This window comes from Leptodactylus fuscus, chromosome 1 (assembly GCF_031893055.1).
Source record: "Leptodactylus fuscus isolate aLepFus1 chromosome 1, aLepFus1.hap2, whole genome shotgun sequence".
NCBI classification, from domain to species: Eukaryota; Metazoa; Chordata; class Amphibia; order Anura; family Leptodactylidae; genus Leptodactylus; species Leptodactylus fuscus.
The window spans coordinates 159,502,673-159,522,147 of record NC_134265.1 but is presented as its reverse complement, the minus strand read 5'-3'; the positions used below and the strand labels follow the sequence as shown (position 1 = coordinate 159,522,147).

The 19,475-nt window shown below is 39.6% G+C and overlaps 1 protein-coding gene across 1 annotated transcript in view; it reads right to left on the bottom strand.

Annotated features, from left to right (window-relative positions):
- The window catches only part of KDM4C (lysine demethylase 4C), a 282,851-nt gene that overhangs the window by 114,259 nt on the left and 149,117 nt on the right, over positions 1-19,475 (bottom strand). Inside the window, exons 9-12 of the mRNA XM_075278892.1 lie at positions 17,803-17,999; positions 14,587-14,825; positions 8,454-8,818; positions 5,785-5,905 (exon numbers count right to left, since the gene is read on the bottom strand). Of these exons, the coding sequence (XP_075134993.1) occupies positions 5,785-5,905; positions 8,454-8,818; positions 14,587-14,825; positions 17,803-17,999 (922 nt within the window). The remainder of the gene's footprint in view (positions 1-5,784; positions 5,906-8,453; positions 8,819-14,586; positions 14,826-17,802; positions 18,000-19,475) is intronic.

The window sequence follows — 19,475 nt, the reverse complement described above, 5'->3', positions numbered from 1 at the left end:
CATGGGACTAAAGTTGGAGACCATATGGAAGAACTGGGTCAGAAGACCTGTTGACCCAAAGTGCCCAAACATTATAAAAGATTGGGTGGGTATGAGAAATAATGAAATTAATCTTCTCATGGAGCATAATGATAATGACCCATCGCATAACCTTAGCCACTGAGAGAAGTAATTTTCTCCAGTTGGAAACTATGTGAGTCTGGGCAGCTAATAAAATATACTGGAGTAGCTTAAATTGAAACATATTTCAAATTAGAGGGCTTAAGGTTGAGGAGAAACATGGAAGCCTGAAATGGGAAAGACTGTCCAAAAAGCCATTAAGCAATCCTATGGATAGCCAGCCAAAAGCGTAGGGCATGAGAACAGGACCACCATACATGGAGGGTAATACCTATGGCATTACAGCCTGTAAAACAAAGGGGTGAAACAGTAGGGAAAAATTGGTGTAGTAGATGAGGGACAAAATATGTTCTGTGAAGAACTTTTAAAGAGGACTCCATGAGAGTGACCTGCCAACTGCCTTTGCTAATTGATGTACAGCAGTCAACCCATTGTGCTGGGGTCAGGGTAGTGTCAAGGTCTTGCGCCCAGGCCACCATAAAAATCAAGCTTACTATCAGGGGGTGGCTATATATAAAGGAAGCGGAGCCCTTATCAGCCACTCTAAATAAGCATACTCTTTCAAAGCTAGTGGAAGAGACCTCTAGATTTAGAGGAATGGTATAGAACGTAAAAAGTGGAACATGCTCGTAAAATAGTCTTGGTGAAGACCCACCGGTTAAAAAAGAAGTTGTTAAGGCAGCAAAATCAGGCAAGTCTCCACAAAACAAATGCTTCTGGTGAGAGGCCAGGGGAAAGAAGGAGGTTATAGAATATTGGTATTAGAGGTGAACCCGGGCTCTGCAATCCATACGGAAAGCAAATTCGCCACTACAACTGCAACAAATAGTCGCACGTGGGAGAGTGTGGGCCATAACACAAGGGCCCACAGAAGAGCCTGTATGAAGGCCGAGACTTCCAAGAAAGATTCCAATATTACCCATTGGGGATAGTCACATTCATTATGGATAGCACTGAGTTTTCATAACCGGGAGACTATATAATATCTATAAATATATAATATCTATAAAGATGAGGAACCAATAGGCCACCTAGTCTCTTATGAAAAAACATAACATGGCATCTTATATGCAGTCTTCTATATAACCAAATAAAGTTATATATCTCAGTTTGCAGGGTAGTTAGGGAAGCAGAAAATACCGGAGTAACTGGATAGGATAACCATTTTGACTGAGTGGACACATCCTAACCAAGAAAGGGTGGGGAGGTGCTATGCAAACTTTAGGAGCTTTGGTATCAGTATGGCATAATTCCATTTACAGTGTGCATCTAAGAAGTTACAAAGGTTAACGCCTAGATAGGGACACATCAGAAGCTCTGTCAATGGCGGCTGAAGTCTACTAGTGAAGACAGCAATACAGCTGTAAGGGAATTTGCTTTCCATGTATGTAAAAATTGCATATCTGAGTGATGGATTTTATACCCCTGTGACAATGGGACTAAAGAAAACACCTGATTTTGTTGATTGTGTCTCGTAATACTTTTCTCCACATAGTGTATATCTTGCACCTTACTACATATATATACTACCATGTATACTCTTAAATGCAGAATACTTTGTGAGAATATAAGTAGAAGATTCTTAGCAGGTTTTTTTGTGCGTTTCTTCTCTGTAATTGCAATCAACTGATTGGTATTATAAGTACCTAGAGAGTTCTACACAAAAGCTTATTTGTACATGTTCCTGAAGCTGAAAATGTCACATTTAAATGAAAATCGGCTCTAAAGATATTCAAAAACTTACACCTATAAAACACTGAAAGAAAACCTTAGTGCCACAGCCAATAACTTCTAAAATCATGAGACTAGCGATCCACATCAGTGCAGTGGACAGCTACAACAGCGGTTACACACGGAGCTAGGCAGACCCCATTGACTATAAACGGGGTCCGTCAGGTGTTGTTTTTAAACTGAAACCAGCAGAGGAAAAAGTCCTCCGTGCAGGAATTATTCCTACTTAGGCTATGTTCATATCTCCATTGTTTTCATAAATGTACTGCTCTATTACAGAGCCATTTCATGATGGAAACCAAGGAGCTCTACAGACCCTCTTTACTATAATGGGCTTCAAAGAGATTCCTTCCTTTACTGTCTGCTATTTTGCACATAAATTTTGGCAATCTGTGATGATGGTTCCCAACAGAGTCTCCAACTCAGATGTGAACCTGGCCTTATACAGAGATTCTTTTTTTGAAAAAGGCCCCTTCTCCTCATCACTTAGCAAAGCATGTAGTAAATCTGGTTTGTTTGTTTTTTACATAGATATGGGGGGTTTTAGCAAGGGTTTTGTGCCAGTTTTCTGATGCAAAAAAGGCAAGCTTTTTGCCTTTAATGCTTCTCGCGTCAGAAAAAAACAATGAAATCAGAATCACCTATCATGCATATCTATACAAGCTCAAAAGCTGTCATATATTACATGTTCAGGCATATTGTCAGGCAAATTTTTGAGGAGGCATGCACCTCTTCAAACATTTGATGCGTCTTACTCTATCATACTTCAGAATAACAGGAACATATGAAATGTCAGTCTTAAAACACCCTCATAGAGTTTACCATGTTCCTGCCAAAACCATATGATGTGCTGCCCAACAAGGAAACGTTTGGGTGGAATCCTACTCCAATAGTTTATATAAATATTATAGAAATAGGAAATTTACTGCTAGGCTCTGATCCAAGAACAATCCCTAATAATGTAATGAAATTCACTGCAGAATAAGAAAATAATAAATAAAACATAACCTATATTAGTTAAAATAATAAGTATCTTGATAGAAGCAGAGGATTTGTTTGTGAAGGTTACAATCATGTAATGTATGAAAAACATTGCTATCCTTAAAAGCGGAATGCTAGATAAAGTTGCTTGTACTTGAAACTGATATAATGTTATATGATAAGATAGCGCTGTATCCAAGATGGGTACAATAAAAACAAATGTTTGGCAGCTCCCTAAGGTTACCACGCAGGACTGGGAGTAGCTGGCTATATATGGCACTGCATAAATGAGGCTTTGGCCTTACCATGTCCACCTGATATATATCCAGTGCTACACAGATGCAGAACAAACCCCATTGTCCATTTGCTGTCACTCTACAGTCATAAAATTGATTAGACTAAAAGAATTAACACCACAAAAGAAAACCAACACAGTGTCAGAAGGTAACAAAAAGAAGTTATACCAAATCCTCAATTCAACACAGCCATCATCTGAGATTCAAAGAGACAAACATCAAACCCATACCAATATCTAAAAACTATTACATAAGTGTTAGGACCAATCCAAAGGGGTTATACTGCAATAAAGAACAGAGCAGATTGAGACATTTACAACATGCAAGTTGGTCCATCTACATCTATCCGTCTCTACGTCTACACAGGGCATCCAAAAGATCAACTGCGCTTCCTGCCTTAATGACAAATTGTTCTAATTGCCACCCCCATGGGGTTGCCATCTATTTAGCCAATTCATTGGAACCCTCGGTTTCTGTGGTTTCACAGTTTCCCCTTATTGTATGTTCACTATACCCCAATTGTCCCAAGGAGAGGCATATGAACAAAGGGGTTGTGTAACAATGTGTATGTAGCAGGCATAAATAACCCAAGGCAGTTAGTAATTTAACTAATAGAGGTTGTGTTGTGTATTCTGCAATGAATGTCAAAGCAGAGATTTATTATTATTATTAATAATTATTATTATTATTATTATTATTATTATTAATAATAATAATAATTTATATAGCACCATTAATTCCATGGTGCTTTACAATTGGGAGTTTACACACAGTACACAAAATATACAGATATAATTAGTGTTGAGCGATCGGGAAAGATCGGATACCGATCGGTGATTGAGCAAATTTCACGATCGTGATTAGGGTCGGCTGGAAAATGATCAAAAATCGGATTTTAAAAACGATCCTGAAATCTCAAGATCGGCTCAACCCCAGATATAATACTAACAATGACCCACTGGCACAGTGTGATAGAGGGCCCTTCCTGCAAAGGCTTACAATCTACGAGGGAAGAGGGATAGAGACGACAAGCTTGGACAAACTTTGCCCAAAGGTTTGATTCGGGTACCCAACTTGACCTCAACCTGAACCCCATAAAAATCAATGGGGACTCGAACTTGGTGACCCAAATATGGCTGTAAAATGGGAATAAGTAAGGGATAGAGAGCTGCAAAATGGAGGGGGAGGGGGGGTAATGATAAGGCAAGTGCCCTGCAAAAAATGGGGCAGGGAAAATACTTAAAGTATCATAAAATAAAATAAAAAATAAAAAAAATAATTTTGAAACAGGCGGTAGAATTCCAGGGGGAGGAGGTGTAGCTGGATGTGGCGGTGTAACTGGAAGAGGCAGAGGAGGAGGTAGCTAACACATTAACCACTCATGCAGGCACTGGCATGGACAAGTCCTGTGAGATCCATTAATGAGCACAAGTATGTCCACGTTGATTGTGGATAGGTGAATCCTCTTGTCGGTGATGACACCCACTGAACACAAGTTCTGATAGGACACTTGCTGCAGGGCAGGCCAGCACCTCCAAGGCATAGAGGGCAAGTTCTGAACACATGTCCAATTTACCAGTATGGGAACACTGGAGAATGAATATACTCATGCAGTTATTGTTACTGTACTAGGAGGCAGCATAGGTACACATGCAGTTATTATTACTGCACTAGGAGAAGGTATAGTATACACACACAGTTTACTGTCACTGGCCTGAAAAGGTCAATTATTATTTCTAGGCTAACTGCCCCTCACAGTATCCGGCTCCTCTCCCTACCTCGCTGCATTGCCCTGAAAAGGAAAATTATTACATTTATCTAAAGCCCTGATGGTCCCCATCTCCAACTGCAGTCACTCCCTACCTACCCCAACTAGCTGGAATGGCGAAGGGACCTGTGACCTTGCCTCTTATACAGAGGGGTCACATGTCTCGCATGGCCAATCACAGTCATGCCCATGCTGGGCATGTCTGTGGGCTTAAATCTGATAGATTGGCTGCTCAGCAGTCAATCAACTAGTTTTAGGGATGAGCCAAACCCGAACTTCAGTGCTGAAGTTTGGGTTCGGATACCCGAAACTACGAGGTTTGGTACAGACCCGAACTTTGCGGTTTGGGTTCGCTCATCACTACTATTGACCACCTAACAGCTTATCTTAGGTGAAATCCTTCCTGAGGGACTTTAGGATGTAATTTTCAGAATCTCCACTTTATTGCTTCATGGGCATCCTACAACTTGGCATGTTCTCATACTGCAGATTTTCGGTCACATAATGTAATACCAGCAAAGCAAATTACATTATTTTCCTAAATCTCACCTATATGCTACAGAAAAAAATCTGGAGTGCAAACTGATCTGTAGTGTGGATTTTTTAATCTACAGCATGTCAATTTATGTTGCAGATTAGAAGTCGCATTTCCGTAATGAAATTTACAACAAATGATGCATCATTTTGGTGTGTTTTTATGCTGCTGAGGATTTCCCGCAAAAACAATGGAAGGTTGTTCTGCTGCACAAATTCTGCAGTATTTCAGTCCCAAGGGAACGTACACTAACAGTGTCACCATTCTTAGAGATGTAAAATACTACACAAAACATCCTTAATACATGTTCTTCAATGTAATGTAATATAATACATGACAAACAAAATAAATACCTTCATCACTAGTTGCCTGCTGTTTAACAACGGTCATTAGAGATCTCAAAGGAGGTTTGCCAAGTGGAAGTCGCCAACTTTTTGCTCTTTGTTGTCTTTTTACACTATTTTCTGGCCATCCCTATATAAAAAGGCAAATTGTTACTCAACTGAAAAAAAGAAATGTACCACAGTTTGTAGGCTTTAAATGAACACGACTCAAAGTATAGGTCAGGCAGCATAAATAAAAACAGTATTTTTCACACTACTTTTGAGGCTATGTTTGACAGTTTTAGTTTTTTTGGCCAAAAAAGTTGAGGCCAAATATTACTTTAAATGCCAATTCAAATTAGTGTATATACTTGAGTATAAGCCGACTGAATATAAGCCTAAGCCCCAAATTTTACCACAAAAAAACTGGGAAAAATTATTGACTCGAGTATAAGCCGAGGGGGGGAAATGGGGGTGATATGAATTTTTAATACTTTTTGTTTCCCTTTTTTTTTTTTTTTTTTTTTTTTTAAACATTTATTAGACTCCCTAGGGGTCTTGAAACCTAGGGGGTCTGATGACGGGTACCGATGGGATGGGTAGGGTGTCTGGAGTTTTTGGGTACAGGAGATGCTGGGTGCTGGGGAAGAGGAGGGGGTGTTTTGGTTGTCTGTCTGCCCCTTCCCTGAGCTTGAAGATTGGGGTTTTTTCCCCCACTTGGAATTCAGCCTGGCTGAATGTAGGGTATCTGCAGTGCTCCTATTAACCCCTTCCTGATGGAGAAGCACTGCAGGTAGGCTGATCTCAAAGTGGGGGGAAAAACCCAATCTCAGGGAAGGGGCAGTTAGACAACCAAAACTATTTGTGCGGGCAGAGCGCGGCAAGCACACGGACGCCATTATAGTCCATGGGGTCCGTGTGCTTTAACTGAACAGTGCGGACTCCCCCAGACGGAATACATAAGCTAATGTGAACCAGGGGTCAGATGAGTGGGATGGCGCTTCAGTGTGTGGTGGAGGTGGCCGCTAGAGTCAGGGAGAGATGACTTGGAGCGGCCCTGGAGACAGTGCTGCTTCACCACTCACCTATTGGCAGCAGCGCTGTCTCCAGGGCCGCCCCAAGTCATCTCTCCCTGACTCGAGTTTAGCCGAGGGGGACTTTTTCAGCAGAAAAACTGTGCTGAAAATAAAATAAAAAAAAGGTTTCACCGCAGAGACCAGAAGACGCGCACGTGCGGTCACTTTGCAAACCCATTCAAGTGAATGGGTTTGAAAACTGACTGCCGGGTTTCCGTCTCCTGTTCAGTTTCTCAGGCAGAAGACGGAAACCCGCAAAGCGGAGATCGGGCGCAAATGTGAACCCGCCCTAAGGCGATACAAAATATTAATAAATTAATAAATTAACCTCTTCAAACTCAGTGTGCTCTTGGTCTCTTACAAGTGTTTAAAAATGCTGGAAAAGTAGTCTACAAAGAAACCCTAAGATTACCAAAATTCAGTAGATCATCTAACTAATTGCACAGTATATGAAAAATTATAAGTATAGACTGTAAGAGTGAATCACATTGCATGCAAGTGAAAAAGCTTCAATTAAAGGCGTATTCCCATCTCATTGGCAGATACCCCACCCCCTTTCTCATAGGCTATGTGAGCGGAGATGTGATCACATGTGCCGCTCTCTCCAACCACTTCCATAATAGTTACATAAATAGTAAAGCCTGTTTGGGTATTTCAGAACGCCCATAGAAGAGAAAAGAGTCAGCTGTACATGCATTCATACGGTAGCAGGTGTGTGGGACCGTAGATCTTAAAATAGGTAAGGGCCAGGCACCTAATGGATATTTATAGTATAGTCTGTGGATATGTCATAAGTATCTTAGAATATCCTTTTAATATTTACTAGAAACGTGAGACAGACTCACCCTAAGTACTAACATAACATAGCTACAGTAATGTTTAACTGCTACTAAATAACCAGGGAACATAGCTGCGCCCTGCAATGTTTTCAGCTGATCCTACAGAAATAAAACACTACCTTTATTCACTGCAACACAAATATACAAAAGTAAAATTTAAGGTTTGGGTTTAGCTTTTACCGCAGACCACAATGTCCCCAATTGGAGCAAATTTCCTCAAAATAAAGAATATTGTAGCAGTGTAAAAACAAGTTGGTCAGATCTGATTATAGACTATTAAGTAAGCAGGTTAGCCTTTCCAGTATTAAACTAATACATACTACATAGTGGAGTCTAATTTGTCAAATTCTTACTTTTACAAGATATCTATAAAATAAAAGCTTCCGTACATCACCGCCACTTGAATAAGGATACAAAAATTGTGTTCTTAGGTTGCAGAAATCGGAAGTCTGATTTATAGCTAGCACACTGAAAGAGGAAGCATGATGTACATGGCACCTCTATGCACATGACAGGTAACCTGTCATACATGATGCTCACTGTAGTCCAGTGATTTATGCTGATAGTTGTTAATTTTACAAGTCCAGCAGACAGGCTGTCAAGACTGTACAATCAAATCCATCTTGGTTTATAGTGATTAATGCTCTGTCCGATTCAGTAACTGAGCAAGTATAATACCGTCTCTGCAACATTAATGAGGTTCCAGCTTTACTGCTAAAGATCTGCTAACAGCTGCTCAATAGGACAGAGAGTGCATAAATACAATGAAATGATGAGTGCTTACACACAAACTGGTCTGTTCAGAGCACTGGTTCTGATCATTCGTCAAGCCAGAAACTTCACCAGGTTCTAGGCCACAATCGGCAACCTCAAGGTCACTGACATCATCCTCATCTGCACCACTTGAAAAGCTGCTAGTCTCTTCTTTCTCGAAATTCTCGGCCTCTGAAAGATGATACACTTGTGTCTTCTGAGCGTCTGCTTTCTGGTCATTCCCTTTCAGTGAACTGATGCAGTCTTCTACTTTGACTGGAGCAGATTGGGCAGGAGATCCACACAACTCTGCCAGCCCTGAAGCAGCCAAGCTGAGGTCATGGTTATCCATTTCTTCTGGTTTTGTGCCTTGATCCAAGGGAATGGGAAGACAACCTGTATACCAAATAAAACAAGTTTATCCTTTCCAGATGTGGCTTTCAATGTGGCTAACCACAGGACATGTATATTACACGATGGAAAAATCAAATGTTCTAAAAAGGTTTACAGAATTGGAAAATGTAACTTTTTTGATTCAGTGTATTATATTATTCTGACGTTGCTCAGAAGAAGAAAAAATATTCTCTAGTTCCTTGTGTAGTCAGAGTAACAGAATAGAATCATTCTTATTCTGTTCAGAGTGTATGGAAATGGAAGTATGCATGCAATCTTACATTAAAAGCTCCAAACCATCTTGGTTTGATACAAAAGTAACTTTTTGATAAAATGCTAAAACGTTAACCATGCCATTTGGGTTAACACCCTTCTTTCCAGACCCTAACTGATAGAGGCAAAAAATAAAAATCTCCCTTGTGATGTAGAATTAGACCACATACCTCTTACCTATTCCTAGACATACAGTATACCCCGCTGCTGATTTAGTATTAATGGCCTAACACCTTACACTCCACTGAGCAGATAATATCTGCACAGTATACGCAGTCAGAAGCAGAAGGCTCCGTACACTGTATAGTGCCCATGGTCAAGGCAATAATGCAGTACAGTCACTAACAGAATACAGCACAGAGCCAAGTGCTTCTAGCTCCATACAATTTTCGAATATCATCTGATCTGTGGCATCATAATCTTATAAATGGCTATTCCTAAGGACAGACAAGAATTATAAGGTATAAAATCTTGATGAAACAGGCTTTAAAAAACAGCCATTAATAAAAAAGGAGCCTACCATATTCTCTAAGTACATTCAACTGGCAACACCAGATTACAGAGAACATTACAGTAATAAACAACATTCCTTTGTTATGCATGTCATTTGGAGAAAAGTAACTTTGAAAATCAGGTAGTTGATACTCTGGGCACCAACGGTGTGCCCCAAGTGCACCATTTACATATTGATTCAATGTTCGTTTTCTCCAAACATACAAATGTTGTTTGTCACTTTGAGGTGCTCTGTAAGACAGTGTCAGCAGTCAAATCCTTGCAGCCGCAGCCATTTTTCAATTTTTATTTTTTGCTCTCTGGCTTCAAATGTCATAACTTTTTCTGGGTTTTATTTTTTGTTTGCATAACAAATTGTACTTTGCATTGAAAACATTTAATATTCTCTACAATGTACTGGGCAGCAGGAAAAAAATCTGAATTAAATGGAATTCAAGAAAAATTGCCTTTGTGCAACATTTTACAGGTTTCTTTTTTTTGGCATTCACTGTGTATCCAAAAATGATGTTAGTGTATTCTGTGGGTTGGGAACATTACGACATTATCAAATTTATAGTTTTTCTAACACTTTGTTAACTTAAAAAAAATACAAAAGTTCTCTCGCAGCATTGGGGATGCCCCCAGTGCTGTTTGAGCGATGGGACGCGCCCCCAGTGCTTCGAGAGAACTAATTTACATACCGACATAAACCAGGATTCCTACGGAATGGCGGCGTGGAGAAGACAAAGAAAGGTAGAAGAAGAATAGCCTGCCTTAAGGCTATTCTAACATGTTACTCAGAAAAAAAAATGTGTTTGAAAGATAGCATCCCTTTAAAAATACTCTCTGTACTCATGAATAAATTCCTTCAGGGATGTAGTTTCCAAAATAGGGCTACATGTCAGGGGACTCCACATTACTGGTGATTCAGCTCTCCAAAAGTGGCATGGTGTCCAAAAACCAAACCATCCAAGTCTGTGCTGCAAAAACCAAATAGCGCTCCTTCCCTTTTGTGCCCGGCTCTGCCCAAACAGCAGTTTACACCCATATATGACATTACGTACATTATCCTGGGTACGCTAGTGTGATACATGTTGCATAAACTACAGTTTGGGCACACAGCAGGGCACAGAAAGGAAGGAGCGCTATGTGGCTTTTGGAGTACAGATTCAGATATTTGGTATCTGAACGGCATTTCATGTTTGTAGAGCCTGTAAGATACCAGAAAAGTGGATTCCCAAAAGGAGTGACCGCATTTTGAAAAGTGAACTCCACAAAGAATTTATCAGGGGGTGTAGTAAGCCTTAGTACCCCAGACATGAACGAACAGCGGATGGTGAAGAGTAAATATGTAAGTTATGCGTAATACATTGCAAACAAATTCCATACTATTTCTCCAGTAGTTTCCATTATTGTGGGGGGAGGGAGGAGGTCACTTCGGGTATATTTTCCCTCATAAGCTGTAAATCTGGGGTGTGCCCTGATATACGCATGCACAGCTTATACATTCCCCTACTGACGCAGCCAGTTGTGTTCTAATGATTTGGCGATTTTTGGGATTTTGGCTTCACGTTGTACAAGCAATATTTTCTTTATTTTTCTGGTGACGTGGCCATATAAGGACTTGTTGTTTGTGGGGTGAGATGCATTTTTTAATGACACCATATTTGGGTACTTACAACTTACTGAATACATTATATTAAAGAGGACCTTTCATGGATTTGGGCACAGGCAGTTCTATATACTGCTGGAAAGCTGACAGTGCGCTGAATTCAGCACACTATCGGCTTTCACAATATGTGCCCCGGGTGAAGAGCTATCAGTCCCGGTACCTTAGCTCTTCACAGTCAGAAGGGCGTTTCTGACAGTCTGTCAGGAATGTCCTTCACAGCAGCGCCTATAGCGCTGTACAGTGTGAGTGGGGAGGAACGCCCCCTCCCCTCCTGATAATACTCATCTATGGACGAGCACTGTGAGAAGAGGCAGGGGGAGTTCCTCCCCGCTCACTCTGTACAGCGCGATAGGCTGTGGAGAAGGACGTTCCTGACAGACTGTCAGGAACGCCCTTCTGACTGTGAAGAGCTACAGTACTGGGATAGCTCTTCACCCGGGGAAAAGATTGTGAAAGCTGACAGTGCGTTGAATTCAGCGCACTGTTGGCTTTCCAGCAGTATATAGAACGGCCTGTGCCCAAACCCATGAAAGGTCCTCTAACTCTTTCTTGCTGGATTTAATTTAAAAAAAAAAACATACAATTCTGGCACTGTGTTTTACCTTTTCAATTTTTCGCCATACAGCATAAGTAACATGTTACCTTTATTCTGGGAGTCAGTAAGATTATGGCAATATCTGTTTATTATTTTCTCTCACCTCCCCTGGGGCTCCGATTATTATACTCGGGGATCTGAAAAGACACCCTTCCCCCCCCCCCCCCCCCCCCGAGTATAATAATAGCGGCAGTGGGATCGCGGCTGGGGCTCGGGCCTAGTTACTGCCGGCCTCCGCGGCCTATAGTATAAGGTGACGCGGGGGTTGGCAGTGAGCAGGCCCGGGGACAAACAAACATTAAGTTCTCATACTTACCGACCTTGCGCTGTTGCTCCCGCCACTGCTCATCTTCTCTCACGGCTGCTCCTGCGTCTCAGTGTAGGGGGCGTGGTAACGCCGCAGTAAGAAGTCATCGACATATGCTGGGTGCGGGCCTGAGCTAATGTGGCTACGTCACCCGGCGTGTGTTGTAGCCAGGGGAGGGGGCCAGGACTAGAGCGGAGGCCCGCTGCAGCAAGTCAATAGGGTCGAGTCAATTACCGTATTGACTCGAGTGGTAATTTCACTGGTCCACAGTAAAAAACATCTGTGGGAGGCCGCTGGAAGAGCGCTGCTGCTGATAGGTGGTCAGTGAGGTAGCGCTGTCTCCAGGGCCGCCTTAAGATGTTTCCAAGGCAGACAAGATGCTCTGGAAACATCTTGGGGTGGTCCTGGAGGCAGCGCTGCCTCACCACTCACCTATCGCTGCTCCAGCGGCCTCCCACAGAGGTCTTTCACTGCGGACCATTCATGTGACATCTTCAATTACCGTATTGACACGAGTATAAGCCAAGGCGCACTTTTTCAGCACAAAAACTGTGCTGAAAAACTCGGCTTATACTCGAGTATATATGGTACGTTTTTTTTTTTATTTATTTTTTATAAATAAATATTGTTGTGTAACTGCTGTGTTTTAACACAGATTTTACCCTATGCAATGCAAAAGGAGAAAACTGTGTTAATAAAACCCTGCAACAAGTTGAAATGGTGCAGGTTTCAAAATGTACTGGAGGTCGGTTATCAGTATGGATTCTATACAAATTTTATGTAAATTGTGGGTGAGATTTAACATAAGGTATAGTGCCTTGTGAGCGTTTGTGAAATATAGAAGGTAGTGTTTATCACATGTCCGCTGTCAGTCCAGAGAGAATGTAAGTGTTCTCTCTAAACCTGTGTAATGTAATAAACATTTACTGTGCATATTACTTGATGTGCATTATTAAATTATAGTAAATAATCGTCTCTCAATTTAAAGGTAATTTCTATCTACTCAGGTACTTCATAGTGTCCTGTCCATCAAACAGTCAAAGTCAGCCCACCAGCTTGTTTAAGAATGTAAGAAGTGAAAAGAAGAGACAGCAGAAAAACTGGTGAGAGGGAGATGGGAAAACCCCTTTAAACATCACACAAGTACAGCTTATGCCAAAACCTGACTTTGCTTGCTCCCTAAACATATTAATCCTAACACATTAACTACATTTAATTGTAAATTTCTGAGACTGTAACTAGGTTTTCATTAGCTGTAAGTCACAATAAAAAACATTCAAAGAGATAAAAGCTTGAAACTGATCACTCTAATTTATCTGGAAAATATAAGAGGTTCACTTTGAAAACATTCATTTTTCTCAGTAATTCAACGGTTTAAGATATTCTAATTTATTGAGATGAAACTGTAATTTTGAAGCCGATCCCCCTCTATATACTGTAAAAAGTGCATGGCAGCTAGTCTCCTTTCACCAGCTCAGAGAGAAATGCAAACTGCAGATAGAGCATGCAGAGGAGGGAACTGCTAAATTTTGCAGAATACAAGTGTGCTTTCTTTTTAAATCTTCTATATTGTAGATTCATATTGAAGACATGAAAACTATGAAGGGACACATGAATTAAGTAGTAAACCAAACAAATGTTTTATATTTTAGATTCTTCAAAGTAACCCTCGTTTGCATTGATGACAGCTTTGCACACTCTGGCATTCTCTCAATCAATCTTCTTAATCTTAATGAGGTAGATCCCTTCAAAGATTATGATTCTCCAACAGTATTGACCAAGTACCCTGCAGTAATCAGCAAGCTGGTGAGAGGCTTTGACTGTTGGACAGGACATTATGAAATACCTCAGTAGGTATAGACATTACCCTTACCATGAGAGATTATTATTACTAGAAATCTAATATAAATGCACATCAAATAGTATGCACAGTAAATGTATATTACATTACACAGGGTTGGAGAGAACAGTGAGTCAACTTGTCTGTTAGATACATGATGGGGACCGAGTAAACAACTGGAATAATAAATTCACATAGCAGGCAACAAAGCTGCATTTCTAAAACAACATACTTAGAAAAAATTTGAACTTGCATAAGATAGCAATATAGATTGGATCCTTGACATGGGAATACCCCATTAACGTGTGGTTCTGTCCTTTTAATATGCTACACATAAAAAGTCAAGTTAAAGCCTGCTATATGATATATAGTCTAAAGACAAAGATTACAAATCATATCATCCGCTTGTCCGAGTAAGAGAAATATGTCTTCAGGGGCTTCCATATGTTGATACAGGCTGTTTATAATCTAATTTTAAGTGAAACCCATAATTTACTGCACTTCAAGGTCTGCAACTCAGAACACAAGGTTGAATGTTGTACCTTTAACTACCTACAACTTATCAAAGAAACTTAATCAGTCCTTATCTCACCTGGGGCCTGGATATTATTCAATAAGCGGTGATCCAGATGCACTTCTCTAATGTTCCTCTTTTCCCCTGAAGGCACTTCTTTGTTTACTAGCACTGCATTTTCTATGGGTTTTTCATTGACCTTGAAACCATCTGTAGCAGCTTCAGTAGCTATGATTTCTGCCCCGACTACCATGGCTGATACTTTCTTGTCCTCCTGAGTCTTAAGCTTCTTAGAACGAGATGTGGTATGCTGAAGGCTGTAATAGAAGATACTGCTGTCAGATTAGAATGTCTGGTGTGGATAAGATAAAACAGCTTCTAATATAAACGCCTTTCACCTTAATAAAATAGCACAAAAATGTCATTTTTTTGTGTGCTGATAGTGTTTAGAATTTATTATGTTACAGATCACGGTTTGATTTGGAGACTTCCTAAGCCTCTATCAAAGTTCCTCAAGTTCTAAAAGGTTGGGTTAAATAACCTTTGGGACTTTGCCATGAGAAAGGTGAGCATGAATATAACTAAGGAAAATTAGATCAATTAGATCACAACCTATAGCGGCTGAAAATCTGTAAAGGAAGGTATTAAAAGAAAAGCATCAAAAATGTCTGTTAAAAGAAATGTAATACAATGAAATTGGTTTTAAAATAATCAGTATATGTTCATTAAGCCCAATCTACCAGGAACATTTCTTTTTTTTTTTAATAAATCCTCTATACCAGGCCCTTTCTTAGGCCCATTTCTCTCACTAGACGTGAAAGGGAAGAATTCTCACTTATCTCTGCCCAGTATCAGATTACCACATTTCTTTCTGTATATACCACTGTAAACAGATACTTTTATCTTGGGGAACGGAAAAGCCATGGTTTCCGGATATAGAAAATCTTTGGACTAAACATACCTATTGTAATCTCCAGACATCATGACATGCAGATCAGACACTAGGAAATACTGGCTCCTACCATTCATGAGATATTAGATTTAAATGCATGCATTGTTGAAGACCAATTAAACTTGTTCATGGCAAAGTTAGTCTCTAATGACCTTTCTTTTCAGCTAGACACTACTGCCATACTGCAAAATATTGTATACGAATAGTTTCTGAAACATGACAAAGTTCAAGGTATCAACTTGGCTTCTAAATTCCTCATACCACATTCTAAACAAGCATCTGCTGGGGAAAAAAAAAACAACTAATCTGAGTATCTAACTTGCAATTTACAGGATTTAAAGGATATGTTGCCATGGCACCGGTTTTAATGTTCTAAAATTAAACTTTAATATTTTTATTGCACTATGGAATAATGTAGTAGACTACACTATTCCACACACAAAAAATATATATACCTGGGACTTCTACACCTCCCTTATTCTGGATGGCTTTCTCACCCCAGATATTCCAATCCCTGGTAAATCTACTATATCTCCCCTACACAAATCTTTTTTAATAACTGTTTGGAAAGTGTAGCTAAAAATATGCCATTAATTCCAGTTCTCTCTCCAAGCGCAGATCAACTTAACACTAATGAAAAGCAGTAACTTCCAAAATGGCTTCCTCGCATGCTTTTTGCCACTGACAAACACAAGGCTTATCATGGAAGAGCATTTTTCCAAGTTTCCCAGTATAAATTTCCTCCATTTCCACTCTTTGCATGCAGAAAGCTAAGGTATGTCTCTACTGTACAATTGCACCTACCAGAATGGTAATGGAATCAGAATCTCCTGAAACAATTTTCGGAATACAGCACAAAAGGACACTAAACTATAAATTTCATACCACATTAGATTATGCATAATCGCAAACTCTGCTTACCAAATGAAAAACTGAGTCTCCTACACTTACAGCCTCAACACTTCTCAAAGCAATAAACTTATAGTAGTTGTCCAGTATCTGAACATTTTTGACACTGATAACCCTGTATCAGATTAGTCAGGGTCCAACACTTAAGCCGCTGGAAACTGTATACTAAGTATACAGTCAAAAGCAGCCCTGCTCCTATTTCCCTAATGGTTATCTGTACATTGTCTATGGTCCTGCATCACCACCTAAACCTTATCCCTATACTTTTCCCACTCTGCCCAGTCCCCACATGTTTATGCAAAGTAATGAGCCTAGACAGATTAGGAAAAACTAGTAACAGCTGACTGCGAGTCAAGGTCTCACATCCTCCTCCCAGACAGGCATGGCCACCTTTGGAGACACTTAGGGTCCCATTCACATGGAGGAAAATGGTGAGGAATTTGGTGTGGAATTTTCCACGCTGAAAAAAAAAGCATCCCATTGATTTCAATAGGTTCTGCTAGCTTTTTTTTCCCACTAACGGAATTTTGGGTCGCATACATTTTAACTCTTTCTGTTCTTTATACTTAGTTCGACACATACAAAAACACAATGCAAAGCTGGAGTCAACTTCTCTCCTTTTTATCTGGTTTCAGGAGTGATTTTTTTATATTGCCCACACCTGTTACTTGCCATAGATGAGTTTGAACGAGCATCTCATGCATTAAACAAAGTTATTTACAATTTTGAAAAAGTGCCAACAATTCTCTGTCTCTTCCATTTTGGAGTTTTGTTTGAAATTATGTCCAATTTGCCATTTTTTCTCTTTTTTTTGTGTTGTTCCAATAGACAATAAACAACAGGAATAAACACGTGTATAACAAAACGTGTAACTGCAATAATTTTCTGGGAGAAATACTTAACTTTCTGAAAAAATTTCAGGAGTGTCAACACCTATAGCCATGACTGTTTATATTGATAGGTATATTGGTTATCAAAAAACAACTGACCCTTGTGGATGTTGGGTAAAACTACCTTTATAGAAGCCAATAACAACTCTACTCCACAATGCTCCCTTTTGTGAGAAAAGTTCATTACAAAAGTTTCTCATTTCATAAAAAAACCCCACAAAGTTATACCATGTGGCTTTTGTTTTGTTTTAAAATAGGAGCTTATTACCAATGTATCCCACTTTAGGCATATATATCATCAGTCAGAGAATACTTAAAACATGTGAATAGAGAAGAAGCAACTTATTATATCCAATGATTTTACAGGAGACAATCAGGAAAGAACAGTTGCATGATCGCCTGTTCCCGATAATCAGCCTGTCCAATAATGCCACCGATCACCCGATGAAAGAGTACGAGCCTGTTCAGTCAGTTTCTTGATTTTACCAGAACAAAAAAAAATCATCATCATTCACTGGCAGAAAAGTAATAGTTTAAATATACCCCTTCAAAGCACTCTTCATTCTTCTTCTCCTTTTACTCATCCATGCTTTAACTTCTGGTGTTGATTCAACAGTAGGCTTTGAGTGATCAATAGTATAGATGTCTTTTCCTTGTTTCCAAATCTCATACTTCTCTGGCTGAAACATTTTTACAAATATATCCATTGATATTTTCACCATGTCGCTGCTGCATGAACACTGAAAATAAAAAGGCACAAACATACAATAACTAACAATTTCAAGACAACACATAAATAAAAATCTGGTTGCAGGAATGGGGCAACTACTCTATGTAGAGAGAAGATAGGTGTAAGACCACATGCCAGCAGTTGGGCACACAAAGTGTGAATCCATTAGGACAGGGGTATCTGCTCACAAACATTGTTGGATAGTAACACAGAAAGTGGTTCTTTGAAATCATGTTGTAGTTCCAAAATTGAACAGCACTCTAGCATTAGCAAAACTATAAAGGAGCTCAGATGTTGACACATGAAAATAAGAAGATTTGGTGGGGACTTTGTTCATCCTCATGATTCCTGAAAGTCATCATGGAGCACGTAGTATACGTATAGATATTTAATGTTCCAAAAAAGATCCAATAATCTGGTACCACAGCAATCCAAGGATTCTGGATTATCAAATATTGTATTTCAGAAATGCTGTAATTCACTCACTAAATTCAATAAGAATTTTTTCTTATATTTCAGTACATGGACTACCATTCAGATTTATGTTACTATGAACTGTAGTACAATATTGTGGCATACATATAGTCTTTATATGTTTGATATTCTTCTATATGCATATATATATATATATATATATATATATATATATATATATATACAGTCCTATGAAAAAGTTTGGGCACCCCTATTAATCTTAATCATTTTTAGTTCTAAATATTTTGGTGTTTGCAACAGCCATTTCAGTTTGATATATCTAATAACTGATGGACACAGTAATATTTCAGGATTGAAATGAGGTTTATTGTACTAACAGAAAATGTGCAATATGCATTAAACCAAAATTTGACCGGTGCAAAAGTATGGGCACCTCAACAGAAAAGTGACATTAATATTTAGTAGATCCTCCTTTTGCAAAGATAACAGCCTCTAGTCGCTTCCTGTAGCTTTTAATCAGTTCCTGGATCCTGGATAAAGGTATTTTGGACAAACAATTCAAGTTCAGTTAAGTTAGATGGTCGCCGAGCATGGACAGCCCGCTTCAAATCATCCCACAGATGTTCAATGATATTCAGGTCTGGGGACTGGGATGGCCATTCCAGAACATTGTAATTGTTCCTCTGCATGAATGCCTGAGGATTTGGAGCGGTGTTTTGGATCATTGTCTTGCTGAAATATCCATCCCCGGCGTAACTTCAACTTCGTCACTGATTCTTGAACATTATTCTCAAGAATCTGCTGATACTGAGTGGAATCCATGCGACTCTCAACTTTAACAAGATTCCCGATGCCGGCATTGGCCACACAGCCCCAAAGCATGATGGAACCTCCACCAAATTTTACAGTGGGTAGCATGTGTTTTTCTTGGAATGCTGTTTCTTTTTGGACGCCATGCATAACGCCTTTTTTTTATAACCAAACAACTCAATTTTTGTTTCCAAAATGAAGCTGCCTTGTCCAAATGTGCTTTTTCATACCTCAGGAAACT